General features: G+C 49.5%; 1 protein-coding gene across 1 annotated transcript in view; it reads left to right on the top strand.

Moving 5' to 3' along the window:
- Nucleotides 1-19,951, top strand: part of LOC309523275 (inositol polyphosphate 5-phosphatase OCRL-like) — a gene marked incomplete at both ends in the record, with an annotated part of 52,359 nt that extends 32,408 nt beyond the window's left edge. Inside the window, 6 exons of the mRNA XM_082207060.1 lie at nucleotides 10,882-11,017; nucleotides 11,518-11,628; nucleotides 14,441-14,606; nucleotides 16,173-16,326; nucleotides 19,057-19,242; nucleotides 19,720-19,951. Of these exons, the coding sequence (XP_082063186.1) occupies nucleotides 10,882-11,017; nucleotides 11,518-11,628; nucleotides 14,441-14,606; nucleotides 16,173-16,326; nucleotides 19,057-19,242; nucleotides 19,720-19,951 (985 nt within the window). The remainder of the gene's footprint in view (nucleotides 1-10,881; nucleotides 11,018-11,517; nucleotides 11,629-14,440; nucleotides 14,607-16,172; nucleotides 16,327-19,056; nucleotides 19,243-19,719) is intronic.
- Nucleotides 19,952-23,963: the final 4,012 nt, after the last annotated feature.

The raw sequence follows: 23,963 nt of genomic DNA, 5'->3' as shown, positions 1-23,963 counted from the left end.
CACGCTGAGAAGGATCGCCTATTGCGACCTAGCCTGGATCTTGCTGGGGAATTGTTATGTACTGAGTTGAATAGGATCCAAATTGCAGCAGTCTGATTAGTCCTAGAACAATAGGATTCAGAATGCAGCAGTCTGATTGGTCCTAGAACAATGCAGCAGTATGATTGGTTGGCAGGAACCACCCAATCATGCTCCAGATAGAAGTGAATCCACAACCTGATTGGCTTACAGTAGAATTCCGGAATTAGCCAATCATGTGCAGCCCATTGTGTAAATAATGTGTATAAAGCTTTCATTCATTCCTCCTCACCACTATGAGCTGAATAAAGAGCATGAAATCACTTTGCGACTCTGAGTATATTTCACTGGCGACGAAGGTGGGATCCCGCTGAGCTGACTGCCACACACAGCACCGCAGCACCGCCACCTGCCGCACCGCTGCCTCGCACCGTGTATCCAGGCTTCAGCTCCGGGACACAAGGAACCCAGAATGGCAGCCAACAGCAGCTTCTCGCCATTCAACCCAGCATCTGGAGACTGGGAAGCGTACGCCTCCCGTTTCACCTTCCTCCTAGAAGCCAAAGGGGTCACCGACGAAGAAGACGCCAAGAAGAGGGCGGTATTCTTCAGCGTCTGCGGAGAGGAGACATTTGAAATCGCCCGGGCTCTCCTTGTGCCTGAAGACGTCGCTACTGTTCCATACAAGACAATAATAGAACAGCTGAAGGGGCACTTTTCGCCGCAGCCCTCAGTGGTGGCTCGTCGAAATGCCTTCTACGCAAAGCGACAAGCCCCTGGGGAAACCATAACTGGGTTTGTGACCTCTCTCCGCCAAGCCGCCCGGTTCTGCAACTTCTCAGAGCTGGAGAACATGCTTCGTGACCGCCTCGTCGGTGGCCTGAAGGATGAGAAGCTGCAACGACGCCTCTACGCTAAGAAGGACCTAACGTTCCATGTCGCTCTGGAGGAGGCCCTGGCAACGGAAGCTGCCGAGAGGTCGACGCAAGAGGCACGGCCGAGCCTGCCATCCCAACCGAGGGTCTACCACGAAGACCTCACCGACGACTCAGGATCCGACAGGGAGGAAGTGCACCGAGTACAGCAGCGCACTCAAGCAGCGCACAAACCACAGCTGCCTCGACGAGAAGGAGGGAACTGCGCAAGCTGCGGGGAGAGTCACGAGAGGAGGACCTGCCGTTTCCACAACGCAGAGTGCAGGCAGTGCAGAAAATCGGGACACATCGCCCGGGTGTGTCGGGCTCGGCCCACCCGACACCAGACATCAGATGACCAACCCAAGAGCCCCAGGTCCCGGGGCCCAACGCACCAAGGCAACTCGACGGAGCTCACGGACTGCCAGGTATACCAGTTGCCCCACCCCAACGTAGAGAAAATTTATGTAGAGGTGCAGATAGAGGGGGCCCCATGCCGCATGGAGCTTGACACGGGTTCAACTCTATCCATAATCTCGACAAGGACCTTAAGGAAACTGTGTCCTACTGGGGGTCCCAAACTCAGGCCGGCCCCATTCACCCTACGGGACTTCCAGAAATGTAAGGTCCCCACAATGGGGGTGGGGACCTTCAGGGTGCAATACCGACGGCGGACGCGGCAACTGGACTTGCTTGTGGTCAAGGGCCCCTACATTAGCTTACTGGGATTGGCATGGTTTGGACCACTGGGGCTAGCTGTCACTGGGGTGAACCACACTAGCTTACAAGTGGACTTGGACGCCATATGCAAGGAATTTCCAGGGGTTTTCGACGGGAAATTGGGACAGTATACGGGCCCCCCCATTGCGCTACAGCTTGACCCCGCAGTACGACCGGTCAGGCTCAAGGCCCGCCGGGTCCCGTTCGCCTTGAAACCCCGTATAGACGAGGAATTGGACATGACTCGTGGAGCAAGGAGTGCTGGAGCCAGTGCCTAATGCCCCCTGGGAAACCCCAATCGTCACACCCGTCAAGCCTAATGGTTCGGTCCGCATCTGTGCAGACTACAAATGTACCATAAACAAGGCCCTCACGGCCCATGCATACCCAGTGCCAGTGGTCAGCCATGTCCTTTCCACCCTGGCTGAGTCGAAAATTTTTGGCAAGCTGGACTTGGCCCAAGCATATCAACAGCTGCCAGTAGATGAGGCCACAGCAGAGGCACAGACGATTGTGACGCACAGAGGAGCGTTCAGGGTAAAGCGGCTGCAATTCGGGGTAAGCGTGGCACCAGGCATATTCCAGAATCTAATGGACTCTCTCCTTAAAGGGATTCCTGGCGTCACCCCCTTCTTCGATGATGTGTTGATTGCCGGGCCCACACCAGAGGAGTTCGAGGACCGCCTCCGCACCGTTCTGCACCGTTTCCAGACGGCGGGTCTCAAGGTGAAGCGGGAAAAATGTCTACTAGGAGTGCCTCAGGTGGACTTTCTGGGATTTGTGGTGGACGCAGAAGGGGTCCACCCGACTGGGGACAAGGTACGGGCCATTTGTGATGCCCCAGCGCCCAAGAGCAAGACTGAACTTCAGGCCTTCTTGGGACTATTGAACTTTTACCATTCCTTCCTTCCCCACAAGGCGGCGGTGGTAGCGGAGCCCCTACACAGACTCCTGGACAAGCAGGCCCCTTGGGTGTGGGGCTAGCGCCAGGAGGCCGCATTCCAGGCAGTCAAGGACTTGCTTGTCTCAAACTCTGTCTTGGCACACTTCGACGAGAGGCTGCCGGTGGTGCTAGCATGCGACGCCTCACCCTATGGCATTGGCGCTGTCCTGGGGCACCAACTCCCAGATGGAAGAGAGGTACCGGTGGCGTACTTTTCCCAGACACTCAACGCAACCGAGCGGAACTACTCGCAAATCGACAAGGAGGGTCTGGCAATCGTGAAGGGAGTAAAAAAATTCCATGATTTCTTGTACGGGCGGCCCTTCACCGTGGTGACTGACCACAAGCCGTTGCTTGGCTTGTTTGCCCCCGAAAAGCAGACCCCCCAAGTGCTGTCTCCTCACGTCCTCAGGTGGTCAATTTTCCTTGCCAGCTACCAGTATGCACTGATTCACCGACCTGGGAAGGCGATGGGCCATGCGGACGCCCTCAGCAGGCTACCACTACCGGAAACAGGCCCTGACCCAGCACCTGCACAAGAGGTTATGAGCCTGGAGCTGCTTCCCGACCGCCCAATCCAGGCACCAGAAGTTGCACACCATTCCAAGAAAGATAGGGTCATCTCCCGGGTCCTGGACTGGGTGTGGAGGGGATGGCCCAGCAGCAGCCCCGGGCCAGAATTCGCCAGCTACACAACCCGCAAACATGAACTGTCGGCCCACAAGGGGTGCCTGTTATGGGGAAGCAGGGTCGTTGTTCCCCAGCCCCTCCACAAAAGGGTCCTCACAGCCCTACACGAGACACATCCAGGGGTAGTAAGAATGAAGGCCCTTGCCAGGAGTTATGTGTGGTGGCCGGGGATCGATGGAGAGATAGAGGCCTGGGTCAAACACTGCCAGGCCTGCCAAGAATCCCGCCCAGATCCCCCAAGGGCCCCAGTCCAGTCCTGGGAGTCCGCCCGAGCACCATGGTCACGCCTGCATGTGGATTTCGCTGGCCCCTTTCAGGGGGAAACATTCTTCATAGTGGTAGACTCCTACACCAAATGGCTGGAAGTCGCACTGGTACCGTCCACTTCCACGTCCGCAGCCATCCGGGTACTACGCAGGCTGTTTGCAACCCACGGGCTCCCTGACACTCTTGTCTCAGACAACGGGACTGCATTTACGTCAGGAGAATTCCAAACCTTCACAGCACAGAACACCATCCGCCACATCCGTTCGGCGCCGTTCCACCCTGCCACCAATGGCCAAGCAGAACGCTTGGTGCGGACCACCAAGGACACCCTTCGCCGCATGACGCAAGGGGACTGGGAGTACCGCCTTGCCACATTCCTTCTAGCACAGCACAGCACCCCCAGCTCAACGACTGGCCGGAGCCCCGCTGAACTACTAATGGGTCGGCGCCTTGCAATCAGATTGGACCGCCTTCACCCCGATAGAGCTCAGGATGAGGTAGTGGTGGGGGAAGGCAGGAACCCCCGGACCTTCGAGGCCCAGGACCCAGTGTACGCAAAGAATTTGGGGGCAGGCCCAGCATGGGTACCCGCCACAGTCACCAGGGTCACTGGCCCCGTGTCGTACGAGGTGCTAACGGATGGGGGGCAATGCTGGCGCCGCCACTGCGACCAGATACGGCGACGATTCCCAGGAGAAAACCAGGAGGAGGAAAGGTCAGAGGAGTCCCAAAGGAACAGAGGGGCAGTGAGGCCCATAAAGCAGGAGGGGCCAGCAGGAGAGGCAGAATCAGTAAATACAGAGAGGACCCGTGAGGCCGAAAGGACACCAGAACCACGACTGAGCGAGCCGGTTGCACCAGACCAAACAGCCCCATCACAGCCAGCATCCTTGGAACATGAGCCAGAACCTGGAGCCCGGACCAGAGAACACCCCAGGCCGCAACGCACACGTAGGCCGCCGGCATACCTTGAGGACTATGAATGCGACCTCCCGGGCAGGACTGGAACTTAGAGGGGATGGGTGTTATGTACCGAGTTGAATAGGATCCAAACTGCAGCAGTCTGATTAGTCCTAGAACAATAGGATTCAGAATGCAGCAGTCTGATTGGTCCTAGAACAATGCAGCAGTATGATTGGTTGGCAGGAACCACCCAATCATGCTCCAGATAGAAGTGAATCCACAACCTGATTGGCTTACAGTAGAATTCCAGAATTAGCCAATCATGTGCAGCCCATTGTGTAAATAGTGTATATAAAGCAGATACTGTGAGGGGACTTTTATTCATTCCTCCTCACCACTATGAGCTGAATAAAGAGCATGAAATCACTTTGCGACTCTGAGTATATTTCAGGAATGCAGACAGGGAGGTCAACAGGAGATCAAGTCGGGTGCCCGAGAGAGTTGCCAGTTTCTCCTGATAAAGGTTTGATTCCCGACATCCTGCACCCCTGAACATTCCCACAAAGGGTTATTGGCCCCAGTATTGCATATTTTTGCGTATTTCTGAAGGATTGCGTTGGATTGTGATTTTGAGTTGAGTAGTATTTTTCTGAGTTAACTTCCTGGTAAGCACATGGTCCTTCGTTCCATTGTGCAGTGGGGATTAAGCAACACCCCCCCCTTCCCTCAGAGTTCACAGTGACCCAAGGCAGTGAAGAATTGTTTTGCATTTTGAGATTTTTGAGATTTTGATTTTAAAATTTTGAGCTTTAGCCAAGATAAGTGCTTGGAGACGCATGAACAGCGAAGCTAGACACATAATTTTGAGTGGACTTCGTGATGAGCAGCTATCATTAATAAATAGTATAGATGATGCGTCTCAAATCTTAAGAGATATTGAGCGCGTGTATGGAGAATCTAGCACAAACTGCTTCAGAAACTTGGTGTGTAAATTAACCAGATTGAGGATGAATTCAAAAGAGGAATTCACAGAGCACATCAACAAGTTTACTGAGATTATTCAAAGAATTGATCTGACTCCCAAAGCTTTTGATGAAGATACAAAGATAGCATTTTTGTTATCATCACTTGGACCACGCTTTAGCCCTTTTGTAAGTTAGATGGACCATAGACAAGGTCTGACTTTTAAAGACTTGATTGGTTATTTAAAAGAAGAATGCATAGATAGAGCTGAATCTCCAGTGAGAAATGCTAAAATCAAGGACAGCAGTTATGCATCTAGGCAATTTACAAAGTCCAAAGAGATGCCTAAGAAAGTGATTTGTTTCAATTGTAACAAAGAAGGACACATTGCAAAGAACTGCAGGGCTCCTAAAGCAAAGAAACCCCACCCCTTTCAGCCAAAAGGGGAAAAGAAGGGATAATGTGAATGCACATGGCTACTGCAAGAAAGGAATTTAGCTGTCCAGAATTGTGAGAATAGACGTAATAAATGGATAATTGATTCAGGAGCGAGCTTGCATTTTTCATACAAGAAGGAATATTTTAATGAGATAAATGATGAAGAAGGATCTGAAATTGAAATTGCAGATGGCAACATTGTCAAAGCAAAAGGTGCAGGTTCCATGAGTCTTAAATGCAATATAAACAATGAATGCATTGAGAACAAAATCTCTAGAGTTTTGTATGTTCCAGAGCTGAGCTGCAATTTAATCAGCATGTCCACGTTGGACAAGAAAGGTTTCCAGATCACATTTGGAAATGGAGAATGCAAGGTGACTAAAAATGGCAAAGTGGTTGCTCAAGCAAAGCTGATAAATGGTGTATATGAGCTTGATCTTTCAGAGAACCAGTCTGCAAAAGTGGCACATTCCAGCCAGAAAGATGAGGCAGATCTGGACCTATGGCACAGAAGGCTTGGACATAGAGATACCAACGTCATTCTGGATCTACAGAAAAGAGATCTTGTAAGAGGTTTGGAGGTAAAGCAGAGCAACAAAGCTCCAGCAAAGTGCATAAGCTGTATTACTGAGAAGGCTGTAAAACCTTCATTTCCACGTTGTGCAGAACAAAGAAGCAACAAAGTGCTTGACATAGTGCACACTGACATATGTGGACCCATGAATGTTCCCTCACTGGAAAAAAATAGATATATTTTAATATTTCTGGATGGCTTTTCAAGATTTTGTGTTGTGTATTTCCTCAAAGAGAAGAGTGAGACAGTGGACAAGCTCCAGGAATACATTGCCATGGTCAAGAATAAATTCCAGAGAGCTCCAGCTGTGTTTGTGAGCGACAATGGAGGTGAGTACTGCTCAAATGAAATGCAGTCTCTCCTGGCCAAGGAAGGAATTGCACACGTAAGCACAATTTCTTACACACCACAGCAGAATGCCATAGCTGAGTCAAAGTTTAGGTCCATTATGGACATGACAAGGTGCATGCTGAAGGATGCATGTTTGCCACAGAAGCTGTGGGCCGAAGGAGTGTACACGTCGGTCTATTTGCAGAATAGACTGCCAACTAAAGGAGCAGAGCGCACACCATTTGAACTTTGGCATGGGAAAGCTCCCAATCTGTCGCACATACGTGTGTTTGGAAGTCCGTGTTACTTTCACGTCCCTAAAGAACACAGACACAAGCTTGACTCCAGGGCAAAAGCAGGTATCCTGGTGGGATACGCCTCTGGAGGCAAAGGATATAGAATTATGGACTTACAAACTGGTAAGACAAATGCATACCATGCGGTTTCTGTTGATGAATATGGAAAAGTAGACACTAAGAACACTGTTGTGGATTCTTCTGATGAGTCAGAAAGGACTGAAGAATTTGTATAGTTCCCTTTTGAGACCCCACAAAGTACTAATCTACCTTCGAATGTTACAGCGTCCCCTACAGGCGACACACCAGAAGACGCAGAGGACCAGAACCCTGGCGGCACCAGAGACGAAGAGGAGGACTCAGATGGGGACATGCCTGCGTTGGAGGAGGATGAGGAAGCCGATGCGGTCACAGAACCAGAGGTCAGGCGCTCATCCAGAACCAATAGAGGTGTCCCACCATTACGGCTGTTCTACTTTGCAGGGTCAGCGTTTCCACAGGAACCTTCCACTTGGGAAGAGATACAGGAGATGCCAGCTGCAGAAGCCAGTCTCTGGAGGAAGGCCGCGCAGGAGGAGATGGATGCACTGCATCAGAACAAGACCTGGACACTCACTGAGCTGCCTCCCGGTAAGAAGGCCATTGGCAGTAAATGGGTTTTCAAGGTTAAGAAGGGGTCAGAAGGAGAGTTGCAGCGCTACAAAGCTAGACTTGTAGCACAGGGATTTTCACTGCATTGTGGTGAAGACTATGATGAAGTTTTTGCACCAACCGTGAGGTACAGCAGCGTAAGAATGCTTTTGAGCATTGCAGCCTCCAAGAAAATGAGAGTGAAACACATAGACATTGCTACCGCTTTTCTACATGGGCAGATTTCAGAAGAAATTTACATGAAACAGCCCAAGGGTTTTGTGAAACCACATGAGGCACATTTAGTGTGGAAACTCCAGAAAGGACTTTATGGACTTCAACAGGCTGCTAGAGCCTGGAACCAGAAGTTGCATAAAATGCTGACGCAACTTGGGTACAAGGAAGGCGATGCTGACAAGTGCTTGTACAGTAAGTCAAATAATGGACAATTCTCATATATCTTAGCTTTTGTTGATGACCTGATTATTGCCACAGCAAGTGAGAAAGACTATACACAAATAGTAAAACACCTTAGCAAAGAGGTGGAGGTCAAGGAGCTAGGAGATGTCCAGTACTACCTTGGGATCCAGGTGGAAAGAGAAGAGGACGGTTCATTTCTTCTCAGCCAAAGACAGAAGATCCACGAGCTAATTGAGCACATGCAGATGCAAGACGCACATCCAGTTGCTACACCAATGGCTACTGACTTCCTGAAGAATCAGCAGGATTTGAAGCAGTTGCCAGACAACAATGACTACAGGTCGGCGATTGGTAAACTTTTGTATTTAGTTACCACATGTAGACCTGCCTTAGCTAATGCTGAGGGGATTCTTAGCAGAAAGGTGACTTCTCCCACTGAGCATAATTGGGCAGGTGTAAAGAGGGTGGTGCGGTATTTGAAGGGTACCATGAATTGTAAATTAAGGTTACCAGCCGTCAGAGACCCTAAGTTGGTTGGGTATACTGATGCAGATTGGGCTGGGGATAATGCTGATTATAAATCAACAAGTGGACATGTTTTCATGTTTGGGGATGGACCTGTTGCATGGGGCAGTTATAAACAGAGCTGTGTAGCATTATCTTCCACAGAATCAGAATACGTTGCAGCAACAGAAGCCTGCAGAGAGATCGCCTGGCTTGATCAACTCATGAAGGACTTTGGGTTGGTGAGAAAAGGGCCTGTCAGCTTGCTAGAGGAAAATCAAAGTTGCCTGAAGCTGACGCAGAGTGAGAAGTTCCTGGCCAGAACAAAACACATTGGGGTTAAATACCACTACATACGCCAGAGGATCCAGGATGGACTTGTGGAACTATCCTACTGCAGCACCCAAGAGATGACTGCTGACATACTGACGAAACCCCTACCGAGAGAGAGTTTCCAGAATCTACGTGTCAAGCTGGGACTCTGGGTGGTTGAATAAAGGTGTTTATATTTTGTGTATCTTGTATTGCCTGAGAAGGGGCATGTGGGATGTAAACACAGGAGCAGTCAAAGACAACATTCCTAGAGTGTACATGTTAGAACATGGGGAGGGATGTCTGTCCAGCAAGCAGGTAAACTTCCTGGGGACGGACTTCCTCCGCATGTGACCAGAGGTGGGTGTGGCCTCACCTGTGCAGGTAAATGATAAAAGCACAGGGCAGGCAGCCATATCTCTCTCTCTCATCTTCATCTTTTGAAGGAGCAACATGCCCTCTTGGCTCTCAGCCAAGAGAGGACAGTACTATCTTCCTATAAGATAGATTATGAGTGTATTTTCCCTTTTTTAAGCTGTCTGCCTTCTGGGATCATATTGTGAACAGAACGTGAGTAAACTCTTTTATACTTTTATAAAGACTGTGCCGTGTCTTGTATTTTAAGAGGGAACAAAAGGGGAAATTACTAGAGTAATTATTATAGAGGTTCTAGCGAACCTGTGCAGACGTTAGCGTTGCGAACTAAAAGGGGAATGTCATAAACTCTGCTGATATTTTGGGAACTTGTTAGCACAAGTTGGATTAGGATATAATCTCACAATATATCCTCTCCTGCACCCCAGAACATTCCCACAAAAGGCTGCTAGGCGAGTTGTGAAATGCAAGGCTGTGATATGTTGTCTTCCTCAAGCCATCCCTGCTCTGGAAATGTTTTGGCTCCTTTCCCCCACATTTGTCCTGATAACCAGCATCCTCTGTTTCGTGGTGTGTATAAGCGGTGTTGCAGTTCCTTGAAAGGTGCAGCAGGCTGAATGAGAATCCTCTTTGTGTCAAGGAAGTCTGGGAATGAGACTTGGTGCTCTCTCAAGATGAGTCTGCCAGGGCATAAGAGCATGAGAGCAGCCCTGCTGGATCAGGCCATTGGTCCATCTGGCCCAGCATCCTGTTCTCACATTGGCCAATGAGATGCCTCTCGGGGAGCCCACAATCAGGACCTGAGTGCAACAGCACGCTCCCCTCCTCCAAGCCATACTGCTTCTCTTGGTGGAGTATGTTCTGTGGCCATTATGGCTAGTAGGCACTGAGCCTCACCATCCAGGATTTGGCATATTCTTGTGGTTCTCGACAACTGTCAGAAGCCACCTAGGCCTGCTAGTTTCATTGCTCTTGCTGTGGTAATGGGGAAATCAAAAGGACAGACGGAACATGTAGTGACGAAGCCGGAAAACGGCAGGCTCCTTTGGGCAGCATTTCAGGTGCCAGAAAGGGTCTTTTGGGTCACTGAAAAAATAGTGTCTGAACAAGAATAACGGGGCCCCTTGCTTTGGGGAAGGATCATCATTTGGTGGTGTGCCATATGCTTTGTATGCAGAGTCTCAAGTTGAAAGGCACCTCCACCTGAAAAAGGATTGGGCCACAGAGAGCTGCTGCCAGCCAGAGGAGACTTAATTAATGAATTGTGGGGTTGGAAGGGATCACGAGGGTCATCTAGTCCAATCCCCTGCAATGTAGGAATCCAAACTGGGGGAGGTCAGAAATTCATTCTGACCTGGTAGAAGGCAGCTTTTGATTTCCTGACAACTCTCTCCATGAAGCAAAATGCCTGCACACCTGCAAGGTCCGCCCCTTCAGAAGTTGGACTCCCAAGCCCCATCATCTCCAGCTGTTGACCGTGGTCAAGATCACAGGCCGTGTGTGGAGCCAAAGTTTGACTGTGTGAGCCTTGTGTGTTGCCTCAGCCAGTCCAACAGTCCTGGTGTCTCTCCTGTCTCCTTGCAGTGGGAAGTGCCGTGTGCCAGCATGGTGTGAGCCAATCCTCTGGAGAGGAGGCAGCGTGAATCAGCTCAGCTACCGAAGCCACATGGAATTGAAAAGGAGCGACCACAAGCCCGTCGGCTCCCTCTTCCTCACAGGGGTAACACCTGCCCTGGCCAGGGCTATCGTCTATTCAGGGTTTTTAGTTGCCTGCTATGTGGCACCTCCTCGAATCTGGGCAGGCCCTGACCAACAACCAGGCCCCTTTCCACAGAGCTCCTCCTTGGCCAATGACTTCCGGTGCAAGGAGTGGGCAGGTTTTGGCTCTCTTAAATCCCTAGGCTTCCATTCTCCACTGTTCTGAGTACACGCTGCTCCTGCAGGCATGGCAGACCACATGGGCTGAACTGTATACCTTAACCGTTGGCTCCATTCATGCAATGGAGCTGCTGTGGTACTTGGCTTGGAGCATTTGGCTTCAGCCCATTGGCTCTGGAAGTCACAGCCGCTGCCATCCTGGGGAAGCTCTCAGAGTTACAGTACTTGCCTCTTTCAGGGCTGGGAACAGGGGGGTGCATCAGGCCTTTCTGCTCTTAACTCATGCCCCCCCTTTTAGTCCATAGCCCCAACAAATGTGCTCTGTTCCCCCCCCCCCGATAGGTGAAGGTTATGGCTGACCGACGGTACCGGAAAGTGTTTGAGGATATTGTTCAGTTGATGGACAGGATGGAGAACGAATTCCTTCCCTCCCTGGAGGGAGGTAAAGACGAATAGGATCCTCTCCAACCCCTTAAAGAGGGTTTGCTGCAAAAAGACCAGGGGGGAAAGAAGCCCTTGGCCCTTCTAGCTCAGTCTTGATTTCCGGGGGATCTCTCCCAGCCCTACCTGGAGATGCTGGGGATAGAACCTGGGACCTTTGCAGGCAAGGCAGATGCCCTTCCACTGAGCGGCAGCCTCTTCCTCTTCCTCGCAGGCAAAGACTCCAGGGGTAGCCAGCGCGGTGCCCTCCAGATGCTGGACTACAATAATAATAATAATAATAATAATAATAATAATAATAATAATAATAATAATAATAATAATAAATTTTATTTATATCCCGCCCTCCCCAGCCGAAGCCGGGCTCAGGGCGGCTAACAACACTAAAATAGTGCAACATTATAAAAACATCATAAGAATTAATTAAAATCAGAATTGATGGCAACCATAAACTAAAGTATTGTAAGGATTGCCAGAGGAGGGAGTCAGGCTGTGCCCTAACCAAAGGCCTGGTGGAACAGCTCTGTCTTGCAGGCCCTGCGGAAAGATGTCAAGTCCTGCAGGGCCCTTGTCTCTTGTGACAGAGCGTTCCACCAGGTTGGAGCCGCAGCCGAGAAGGCCCTGGCTCTAGTTGAGGCCAGCCTAACCTCTCTGAGGCCTGGGACCTTGAGGATGTTATTATTTGCAGACCGTAGGTTTCTCTGTGGGGCATACCAGGAGAGGCGGTCCCGTAGGTACGAGGGTCCTAGGCCGTATAGGGCTTTAAAGGTCAAAACCAGCACCTTAAACCTGATCCTGTACTCCACCGGGAGCCAGTGCAGCTGGTATAGCACCGGATGAATGTGATCCCGCAGCAAAGACCCCGTAAGGAGTCTCGCTGCGGCATTCTGCACCCGCTGGAGTTTCTGGGTCAGTCTCAGGGGCAGCCCCACGTAGAGCGAGTTACAATAATCCAGTCTGGAGGTGACCGTCGCGTGGATCACAGTGGCTAGGTCAGGGCGAGAGAGGTAAGGGGCCAACTGCTTAGCTTGGCGGAGATGAAAAAATGCCGCCTTTGTTATAGCTGCAATCTGCGCCTCCATGGAGAGGGAGGTATCGAAGATTACACCCAAACTCTTAACGGACGGTGCTGGCACTAATTGCACCCCCACAAGAGACGGGAGTTGCCCCCTCAATCCCATATCACTCCGTCCCAGCCAGAGGACCTCTGTCTTCAAAGGATTTAACTTCAACCGGCTCCCACGTAACCATCCAGCCACAGCTTCCAGACATCTGGTCAGTGTATCTGGGGCCGAGTCAGGATGGCCATCCATCAACAGATAGAGTTGGGTGTCATCGGCATACTGATGGCAACCCAGCCCAAAACTCCGGACAAGCTGGGCGAGGGGGCGCATAAAGATGTTAAAAAGCATCGGGGAGACACACCAAGGAGTGGCGCGATGACAATTCCCCCCCAAGCGCCACCCTCTGTCCCCGACCGGAGAGAAACGAGCGCAGCCATTGAAGGACTGTGCCCTGGATCCCCACGTCGGCGAGGCGGTGGTCCAGAAGTTCGTGATCGACCATGTCGAAAGCTGCTGACAGATCTAGAAGAATCAGCAGCCCCGACCCGCCTCGATCCAGCTGTCTACGAAGACCATCTGTTAGGGCGACCAGAGCCGTCTCGGTCCCATGACCAGCGCGGAAGCCGGACTGGAATGGATCCAGAGCTGATGTTTCATCCAGAAACCTACCAAGCTGTTCAGCAACCGCTCTCTCAATCACCTTACCCAGGAATGGAAGATTCGAAACTGGGCGGTAATTGGATAGATCTAAGGGATCTAATGATGTTTTCTTTAAGAGCGGACGCACCACTGCCTCCTTCAGTTCCCCTGGGAATGTCCCGGTGCCAAGGGACAAATTGATGATATCCCCCAGCGGGGCCCGCACCTCGTCTGGACACGCTCTAATCAGCCAAGACGGGCACGGGTCGAGAGGACAAGTGGTGGGCTTTCCAGCTCGGAGGAGTCTGTCCACATCGGCTGGGGATATCCGGTCAAAGTGGTCCAATACTGGACCCGAGGACAGTCGAGGGGCCTCCAGTTCCTTTATTGTATCCAAATTGGCAGGGAGGTCATGGCGGAGCGACAGGACCTTCTCCGCAAAAAAGCTCGCAAATGCCTCACAGCTGTGTGTCGAATTGTTATTTAAATTTGGCTGTCCTTCAAGGGACGTTAAAGACCGAATTATACTAAATAATTGTGCCGGGCGAGAGCTAGCGGATGCAATGGAGGCCGAGAAGTAGGACTTCTTGGCGGCCTTCACTGCCATCTCATAGGTTTTCATAAAAACCCTATAAGATGTTCTTGAGGCTCCGTCACGGGCACCCCGCCATACTCGCTCTAGCCGTCTGAGGTCCCGCTTCATTTTCCGGAGCTCCTCAGTAAACCAGGGAGCCCGGTTTCTGCGGGGTCGCAGAGGGCGCTTAGGTGCGATCTCATTGATGGCTGCCAGGAGCTGGGTATTCCAGCCCTCAACAAGCTCAGTCAATGAGTTGCCAGGGGGAGAAAGGTCCCGCAAGGCTTGACGGAATCTATCAGGGTCCATCAGCCTCCGCGGGCGAGCCCAAATTGGCTCACCACCTAAGCAACTCCCATCATCCCCAGCCAACATGGCCAGTGGCAAGTGCAGCAATATCTGGAGAGCCCCACGTGGACCTGTTGCATGTGCAGTCCCCTAAACGAGAGCCCGGGGCCAAGGACAAACTTCCCCCTGGAGCTCGTTTCCTTGCCTCTGCTGAAGGCAAGCACTCTCTTTCCTCCCCCCCCCCCTTTTTGCTCTGCAGTTTCTGTTTGAGAATGTAAAGTTCCGGCAGCTGCAGAAGGAGAAGTTCCAGATCACAAACAACGGGCAGCTCACCCTCCACTTCTCCTTTATCCCCAAGCTCAGTGACAGCCAGGATTGGAAGCAATGGCTTCTAGCTGAGCCCTGCAAGGGATACTTGGAGCCCAGCGCGTCTCTCTCTGGAATCAGAGAACTGTAGAGTTGGAAAGGGACCCCAAGGCCCCTTATCTCTCTCGCCCTGACCTAGCCACTGTGATCCATGCGACGGTCACCTCCAGACTGGATTATTGTAACTCGCTCTACGTGGGGCTGCCCTTGAGACTGACCCAGAAACTCCAGCGGGTGCAGAATGCCGTGGCGAGACTCCTTATGGGGTCTTCGCTGTGAGATCACATTCATCCGGTACTATACCAGCTGCACTGGCTCCCGGTGGAGTACAGGATCAGGTTTAAGGTGCTGGTTTTAACCTTTAAAGCCCTATACGGCCTAGGACCCTCGTACCTACGGGACCGCCTCTCCTGGTATGCCCCACAGAGAAACCTACGGTCTGCAAATAATAACATCCTCAAGGTCCCAGGCCTCAGAGAGGTTAGGCTGGCCTCAACTAGAGCCAGGGCCTTCTCGGCTGCGGCTCCAATCTGGTGGAATGCTCTGTCACAAGAGACTAGGGCCCTGCGGGACCTGACATCTTTCCGCAGGGCCTGCAAGACAGAGTTGTTCCGCCAGGCCTTTGGTCAGGGCGCAGCCTGACTCCCTCCTCTGGCAACCTGCACAGAATTTTGCTTAATTGGTTGCCTTCAATTTGATTTAATTAATTTTTATAATGAAATATTTTTAGATTGTGTAACTATTTTACTGTTTGTTTATTTGATTGTTGTTAGCCGCCCTGAGCCCGGCTTCGGCTGGGGAGGGCGGGATATAAATAAATTATTATTATTATTATTATTATTATTATTATTATTATTATTATTATTATCTAGGGAAGGCCTTCCTTTTCTCCTCCTCTTCCCAACCCTCCTCCCTCAAACCTTGGGAGTTTGGTAGAGCAGGGGAGGCTTAACATTTGTGGGCTGCATTGCCCCATGCTCAAGCCTCCAAGGGCCACGCGTCAAAGCAGCTGAGCCCAAAGTGTAAAAGTGTGTGTGACCAGCTTTAAACAAAGACACACACACAAATGAATTGAAGCCAAACAATGCTGGAGGGTCCCAAAACACCTTTTGGCATCGCAGGGAACCAGTGAGAGCATTCCGTCCAAAAATTACTTTTTTAAAACAATGCGTATTTTTATGTTGTGGAGGCACAGAAATATCTTGGGGATCATATAGAACTAGCCAAACTTTTAAAAACTCAATGAAATGTAAACTAACTAAAAAAGAAAGTTACATTGGGGGCGCAAAAATCCTTTCCCTTTTTATATTCTTTTGTTAGGATCACTTTCTCTCACCCCCCAGTATCCTGTCACCATCTTCTGTGCAGCTGCTGCTTTGGAGGACTAGAGAGGAAAGTGGGCTGGGGGTGGGAACTGAGTCGCTTCTTCTCCTAATTCTTGAAGTTAAGGTTTCCCCCATACACCTGTGAGAACAGGATGCTGTACTAGATGGGCCATTGGCCTGATCCAGCAGGCTCCTATTGTGTCCTTCTGTTCAATTCCTCACTGTCTTCTCTTTTAATTTACAGACAAGCCAACTTGGCTGTGCCAAAGAGTGTATCTACCTGACCTCCTCCCGTTTTAGGTGAGACGGGGGACATTTCCCTGGATGTGTGCGTCCGCAAGGAAGAGAAGATTGAGGCTAGCTTTGTCCTTCACCTTGACCGTGGCAAGGACTATTTCCTCACCATCAGTGGGAGCTACCTACCAAGCTGCTTCGGGACCTCCTTGGAAGCCTTGTGCTGGATGTCTACCCTTCCCACTCTGCTTGCCTGCTTGAAAAACAGCTGCTCTTCCACTCAGAAATGTGGGGGCTGGGGGTCCTCCGCTGCATTCAGCTTCAGCTTCTGTAGCTGTGCATCCGCTTCCTGTGTGCTGTTCATGCCCTTTGTTTGCCTTGACTGAGTCATCCCAGGTTCTGGTCCTCCCACCTGCCCTTTCGCAGGGCCACTGAACCGTGTGCATTTCCCTGCCATCTGCCCAGATACTGTTCAGCCAACGGGCTGTTTCTTTCTCTTCTCAGGGCCTGTGCCATTAACACCCTTGGTTGTCTTTTGCTCTTGCCTTCCTCCTCTGATCTCAGGGAGAAGACAGCTTCCTAGAAAAGGTCACAGTTGGTTTGCTATCCTCTAGATGTTCTTGTAGCGGGCTCAAATCAGGTTTACACGGGGGTTGCATTCCGAGGTACCGTGCGTTTAAATGAAATTGCGTATATTGGGGACAGCATTGGAAAAGCCTGCAAACACCCTCTAAACTTCTGGAAGCCCTTTTGAAAGGCCTTTTGAAAACCAGCAGCCTCCCTGCAAAACTCCTTGCTCCAACTCTCCGCAGGCCTGAGAGGTCGGTGCCAAAGCTCCTGGGAGGGAGTCGAGATGCTGTTTCCATGCCACTTTGCCGCTTTTGTGCTCTTGGGGGGGGGCATTTTTGCCCCTTCAAGTGCCCCTTCCAGCTTTGCGGCAGTGTGCATGTGCCTCGAAGGCACGTAAATGGAGTTGCCCTTGTCACCGATCAGCAGCTGCTCCATGCAGTGGCAGCTGGTCCCTTAGGGCAAACCAGGCACTACCCCACCAACCTGACTTTCCTCTCAGGCAACCCGCACCTGCCTGCCTTCTGACTCAAATCCAGTCCAGGTGGTGGCTCTAGCTCTCTGCTTTGGTCTCTTCCCTAGTCTCAACGTGGCCCTTGTAGAACTCGGCAGAGGAGAACGGAGACGAAACCAGAATTTGCCAGCACTGCTTGTCACTGATTTCGCGCTGCTTGACTCTGGGTCCGCTTGCGATTGGCAGCACGGGAGGCAGAAAGCCCAGTCTCATGATGCAGGCGCCAGCCCCCTCTGGCCCCAAGAGCCAGTTTTCTCCTTGTCTCTGTGCGCAGCCACTGCTGCACAGGCTATGCCACTCTGGCTTACTCTTACCACCTGAGCACTGGCATTTGGGAAGCGGTAGTGGCTGCTTTGGGGTGGCTCAGGGAAATGTCACTCCTCTCGAAATCAGATCTACTTGGGTGTATTATCCTAGCCACAAGGAGACAGTGGTGACTGTCAATTTGGACAGCTGTAGACATTTAGAACCATGGAGGATATGTTTATCAGTGGCTATTTCTTGCCACTATTATCACAAACCACATGCTTTTGATTACCAGTTTCTGGGGAACATGATGGACAGAGTGCTCTTGTCCCCGTGTCCCCATGGACTCCCAAGGGCATGTGGTTGGCCATTGTGGGAACAAAATGCTGATCTAACCCAGCAAGGCTCCTATGTTCTTTAGCAGGCACCAGCTACTCTTGCACTAAGACTCTGATACAGCATGTGTCATTCCCCACACCAATACACTCTCTCTCTCTCTCAAGACAGGGGCGGGGAGTATTGGCGGGAGGGGGGGAGGGGGGATGAACTGGATCCTAATCAACAGCTGCCCTGGGGATGAGGGGATCAAATTCTCCATCCTTGCCAACTCCTTTTAGTGATGGGCTGCTTGCCACTGCTGTGCACCTAAAGCTCTCTTGCTCCCCCCTCCTCTCTTTCTCTTTCTCTTTCTCTTGAATGTGGTAGCTTGAGATAGAACTAACCACCCTGAACATTTCTGGAGAGGAAGATGGGAAGGAGGCAGGAGGCATGGTTCACCAGCTGCTGTGTGCTGCATTGCCCAGACAAAGTCGTGGGCTGGGGCTCCAGCTGTTGCTCAGTTTCTACCACTGCCTCTGCAACGTGCTCTAGACAAGGGGCGGTGAACATGTGACCCCATCATCTCATCATGCTGGCAGGGGCTGCAGCCCATCAACCTATGAAGGCCCATCCATGTTCTGTTGCTGTTTTTCTTACTTATTTCCTGCCCTTCACCCTAAGGTCCCAGGGCAGGTTCCAGCAATTTAAATAAAATGTTAGCCAAACCTCATGTCCACAGCTGCATATTCAGTAAGCTTTTGGGTGAACTGCACATCCGGAGTGGAAGGATTACTAGCTGCATATTAATAGGGGAGGGGGAGCTTGGATTTGGGGTGCAAGCAATTTGTTTTTTGTTTTCCCCCTTGAGATGCTTGCTGTGGCTAGGGCCAGGCGATATGTCAATATAGATATATTTTCAAATCAGCTTGAAGTCTAGATAGTGAGACTGGTTTCATAATTTCTGACCTGGCAATATATTGTGAATCATGATGTGTGTGTGTGTACTATGCAAAAAACACCATGTGGGGGGAAACTGTGAAGCCAGACAATGCTTCTCGAGATTCCTGCAGCCCCTGTGGACTCTGCCGGTTCAGCTTTCCCCTGCCCTCCTGCAGGGGGCAGCAAAAATCACAATGCGGGGGAAACCGTGAAGCCAGCCAATGCCTCTACATAGCTCCATCTTATTTCAGACATCGTGCTATATTGGTGTATTGCAATGTTTAGCTAGTGATATATCACCGTGTTGAAAGCCAGCTATCGCCCAGCCCTAGTTGTGGCCTCAGAGGGCAAGACTTGTCCACCCAGCTGGAGCAAGGAAAGAATGCATACAGGCACACATTCTGTCAGGCTCTCGTGCCAGTCCCGCTTGTCATTGGACCTCCAGGAGAAACAGTTTCTGGATATCGTACCCCAGGATGGTGATGACTCCACTGAGCGGCCAAGGAGATCTGGCTTTTGGTGGACCACCTCTTCAAGAATGCCTGCCACCAGGTGAGCTGAGGGGGACTGCACCATTGAAAGGATGGGTGTGGGCTGGAATCCAGTACCAGTTTTGGGGTGTGCAGGTTCCAAACATCCCAATTGATTTATATCTTAGCTACCGACTCGCTCTTACAAACTCCTGCTGTGAGTATAGTGGCACCTTGGTGGAGCGGCAGCGGGTGGGACATTCAGCATACGGTCTTCCTTAGAGCGGCTCAGAAGAACCCAAGTGTTCCCAACCATTGTCTGCCTCTCCCTAGCAAAGCGGCTCTCTGATACTCGCCACTAGAAGAAGCGAGGAATGATTTCACTCTCCCATTGCCCCAAATCATGAGAAGGGGAGTAGGAATGCTACTGTGGAAAGCAGGCGGGATACAATTCTCAGCCCTTGTGCCAGCTCTCTTGGTGATGGGCTTCTCTCCATTGTGGCATTCCTCGACCTCACATTATGCACCCCAGGGCTGGATTGTTCTGCATGCTATCCAGGATGTATCTCATCCCTTCCGAACGCATGGGTGATACTCTGCTTCAGGAGGACCTCTCCCAGACCCCAGGCACGCAGGGCGAGCTGCAGGAGATAACTGAGTGCCTGGACACCAGCATTCCCGAGACGATCCGTATCCTCTTTGGGGGGCATTGTTGGGGAGCAGGGCTGCTTGGTGGTTTTCTTTCGCTCTTGGCTGGAGTGGACCTCACTTTTATATACCTGGTGGCTTAGGTTCCTAGGCCAGCCCATCCTTAAGGCTCTGGGACACAGCACAATGAAATGCCCACAGTCAAGTCCAGTCATGCATCCAAACAGCTTCACAGCTTTAACCCCCATTTGAAAACATCAGCCTGGCTAGATAGAGCAGAGGTGGGGAATCTTGACAGGCCCACAGGCCCCACATCTAGCATCATATGTCAGGTGTGGAGACAGGTAAAGACATGGCTGCAAAGGAGCTTCAAGGGTGCGTTCAATTGTTCTTTGGCAAGCAGGGTTTCTTCACCGCACTTTTGGAGTTGACCACTAGTATTTGCTGTTTGGATTGAAACCATGCCTGCAGAAGGACATTTCCTCGGCAGATCAGCAGGCAGCTTTGTCAAGAGGGGAGGTGTAGGATCATTACAGTGGGATGGCTCAGTTGGTAGAGCGTGACACTCTTAATCTCAGGGCTGCGGGTTCAAGATGTGGGGTAATAAGCAAAGGATTTTAGGTATACTAAAAACAACAAGACCGCCCATAAAATGTATGCTATTGCCATGCCAATATGAGAGGAAATTAGTTGGAGGGAGGCAAGGGATGGGGCCACGGACCCCTGATTGGGAATAAGGGAACTAGATGGTCCTCGGTGTCCCTTCCAACTCCACAATTCTATGATCCTGTGTCTTAAAGACAAATCTTGAGGAATAGTGTGTGTGTGTTTCTGTTTGAACCTTCCCAGCCTTTGCTTTATTCTGATTTGCGCTTGCGTCCCTACTCCCCACGTGTAGAATTGCTATACCTTTGGATTTTCCTGGACATTCAAGCATTTCCCGCATGGACACTTGTTTCCAACGGCCAAATCCCGGCGGATGGCAACCCTACCTGTTGAATGCTTTCTTTAAATGTAAAGGTTCATCATTGTTCCACTCGATGTGTATGTCTTTAAGGAGCCAGAGCAAGGGCCAGAGCAAAATAACGAGACCCAGCTTTATAGCTGTGAAACATAGCAGGTGCTGCTGAGTTGTGTTAATTAAGCTGTGTCAGCAATTGGGTGTAGTATATAAGGAGCAGCACCTAGCTCTCCCATTACCCTGGGGGATGGGTTGGTGGTTGGGTCATGTTTGTTTGTTGATGTATTTAGTGTAAATGGAGTTTTTGTTTTTCTTATTAAAACCTTGTTTAAGTTATTTTTGAGTCCCTTTTTAATGCATGGTCTCCCCAGCGCGCTCTATGCAGCGCTACCATACTGCAAATAGCCAACACCTTTGGTTATGGGCCCAGCTGCTGAGTGGATGACTGCATATTTTTGGACTCTGAGAAAGGTTTGAAAACTCCTCCTCCTGTTAGCGTAGTTCTGTGGGTCTGGAAGAGTTCCAGAATGGTTGACCGGGTTCCTGAAGCTGAGAAGGCTCTGGTCTTCGCACAGCTGACAGATGAGAACTATAGTTTATGGTCTTTTCAGGTGGAGGCGTTTTTGACCTATGTAACTGATGACCCTCCTGACCTTGTGACTAATGCTTGGTCAAAAGGAGATGCAAAAGCCAGGGCGATAATTAATTTGGCAGTCAGCGACCAGCAAGAAGTCTATATAAGAAATAAGAAAACTGCCAAAGAAATGTGGGACAGTCTTGCAGCAGTGCATGTTAGAAAAGCGTCAGCGTCTGTATTGACGTTTTTCAAGCAGCTGCACCAGATGAAGTTGCAGCCTGGTGGTGATTTGGCAGCACACTTGAGACGTCTGGAGGCAATACACGGGGAATTAATTCGAAGGGACATGGAGATACCTGATATTCAGTATGTTTTTATCATTCTTTGTTCCCTTAATGAGGACTTTGATGGTATAGCTAGCCAGATATCTGCCATTCCACCAGCACAATTAACTGTGGAAGGGGTAACGGCAAGATTAATGGGTGAGTTGGATAGAAGGGAGGCTTGTGCCATAAGCCCTCGTATTTCCAGAAAGAATGAGGAACACCACATGCAAACCTGTGGTGATACAACTGCATTTAAAGCTGCCAAGCGTTGTTGGTTCTGCAATAAGCAAGGACATTTTGCAAAGGACTGCAGATCCAAAAGAAAGCAAAGTACTCCCAAGTCAGTTTCTGTTCGTCAATCATGGTCATCAGCCCAGCAGCTGACATCGTACCGTAAAGACAGAAACGAGCTGCGAGCTTTTCATGCTCAGACAACAGATCGTAAAAGAATTAAAGATGCCAAGTGGAAGTCTCTTATTGTGGACTCTGGAGCATCTCAGCATATTTGCAACGATCGAAGTTTGTTTATTTCTTTCAAAGAGGAAATTGGTAATGTACATTTAGCCAATTCACAAGTCTTGCAGTCGCTTGGCAGGGGCACAGTTAAACTTGACTCTTTAAACATTACGATAGCGAACTGCATTTACTGCCCATCAGTGGACAATTTATTGTCAGTAAGGTGCTTTGCTCGTCAAGGCATAACTGTGCGTTTCTTAAAGTCAATGTGTGAGTTTTTCGATGGGAACAAACGTTTATTGTATGCCCAGAACTCTGATGGTTTATTTTTTTTTTAATAAGATATTTATTAAAGTTTCAGAAATAAAAAGTTACAATAGTAATAATAAGTAAAAGAAAAAGAAAAAGGAAGAATAAAAAAGAAGAGTACAAAATACAAAAAAGTAAAAACAATTAAAAACAAATCAATCTTTCCATATCTTGTCTTTCATTCATTTGTTTCCCTGACCTCTTCACACCTCCCCTTTTTTGTATTCCAGTTCAGTAAGTTAATTCAGCAAATCCTTTCCCTCTTTGTTTTTATCTTAAACCTTTGTCTTAATGTGTAATAACTGTATATTCTCATCTGTTAACAGTCCATTTTTACATACTCCTTATAACATTGCTGCTAAAAACCCCTTAACTTCATTCCAACATCATTCTAACATTCATTAATTTTACAGTATTTCTGTAGATAGTCTTTAAATTTCTTCCAATCTTCTTCCACTGACTCTTCTCCCTGGTCTCGGATTCTGCCAGTCATTTCCGCCAGTTCCATATAGTCCATCACTTTCATCTGCCATTCTTCCAGTGTGGGTAGCTCCTGTGTCTTCCAGTACTTTGCAATGAGAATTCTTGCTGCTGTTGTGGCATACATAAAGAAAATTCTATCCTTCTTTGACACCAATTGGCTGACAATGCCCAGGAGAAAGGCCTCTGGTTTCTTCAGGAAGGTATATTTAAATACCTTTTTCATTTCGTTATAGATCATCTCCCAGAAAGCCTTAATCCTTGGGCACGTCCACCAAAGGTGAAAGAATGTACCTTCAGTTTCTTTGCATTTCCAACATTTATTATCGGGCAAATGATAAATTTTTGCAAGCTTGACTGGGGTCATGTGCCACCTGTAAATCATTTTCATAATATTCTCTCTTAAGGCATTACATGCCATGAACTTCATACCTGTGGTCCATAACTGTTCCCAGTCAGCCATCATAATGTTATGTCCAACATCTTGTGCCCATTTAATCATAACAGATTTCACTGTTTCATCTTGAGTATTCCATTTCAACAGCAAGTTATACATTCTTGACAAATTCTTAACTTTAGGATCTAACACTTCTGTTTCCAGTTTTGATTTTTCCACCTGGAAGCCAATTTTCTTATCCAAATTGTATGCCTCCATTATCTGATAATAGTGAAGCCAATCTCACACTTTGTTTTTTAATTTTTCAAAGCTCTGCAATTTCAATTTATCTCCCTCTTGTTCCAGAATTTCCCAATATTTCGGCCATTTGGCCTCCATATTGAGCTTTTTCTGAGCCTTCGCTTCCATCAGTGACAGCCACCTTGGAGTTTTATTTTCAAGTAGATCCTTATATCTTGTCCAGACATTAAACAATGCTTTCCTGACAATATGGTTTTTAAATGCTTTATGTGCTTTGACCTTATCATACCACAAGTATGCATGCCATCCAAATACATTATTAAAACCTTCTAAATCCAAAATGTCTGTGTTTTCAAGAAGCAGCCATTCTCTCAGCCAACAAAATGCGGCTGATTCATAGTAAAGTTTA

The sequence above is a fragment of the Podarcis vaucheri genome, assembly GCF_965113315.1.
Source record: "Podarcis vaucheri genome assembly, chromosome: W".
NCBI lineage: Eukaryota > Metazoa > Chordata > Lepidosauria > Squamata > Lacertidae > Podarcis > Podarcis vaucheri.
Note: the sequence above shows the minus strand (reverse complement) of the source record. Positions and strands in the feature narration are given on the sequence as shown.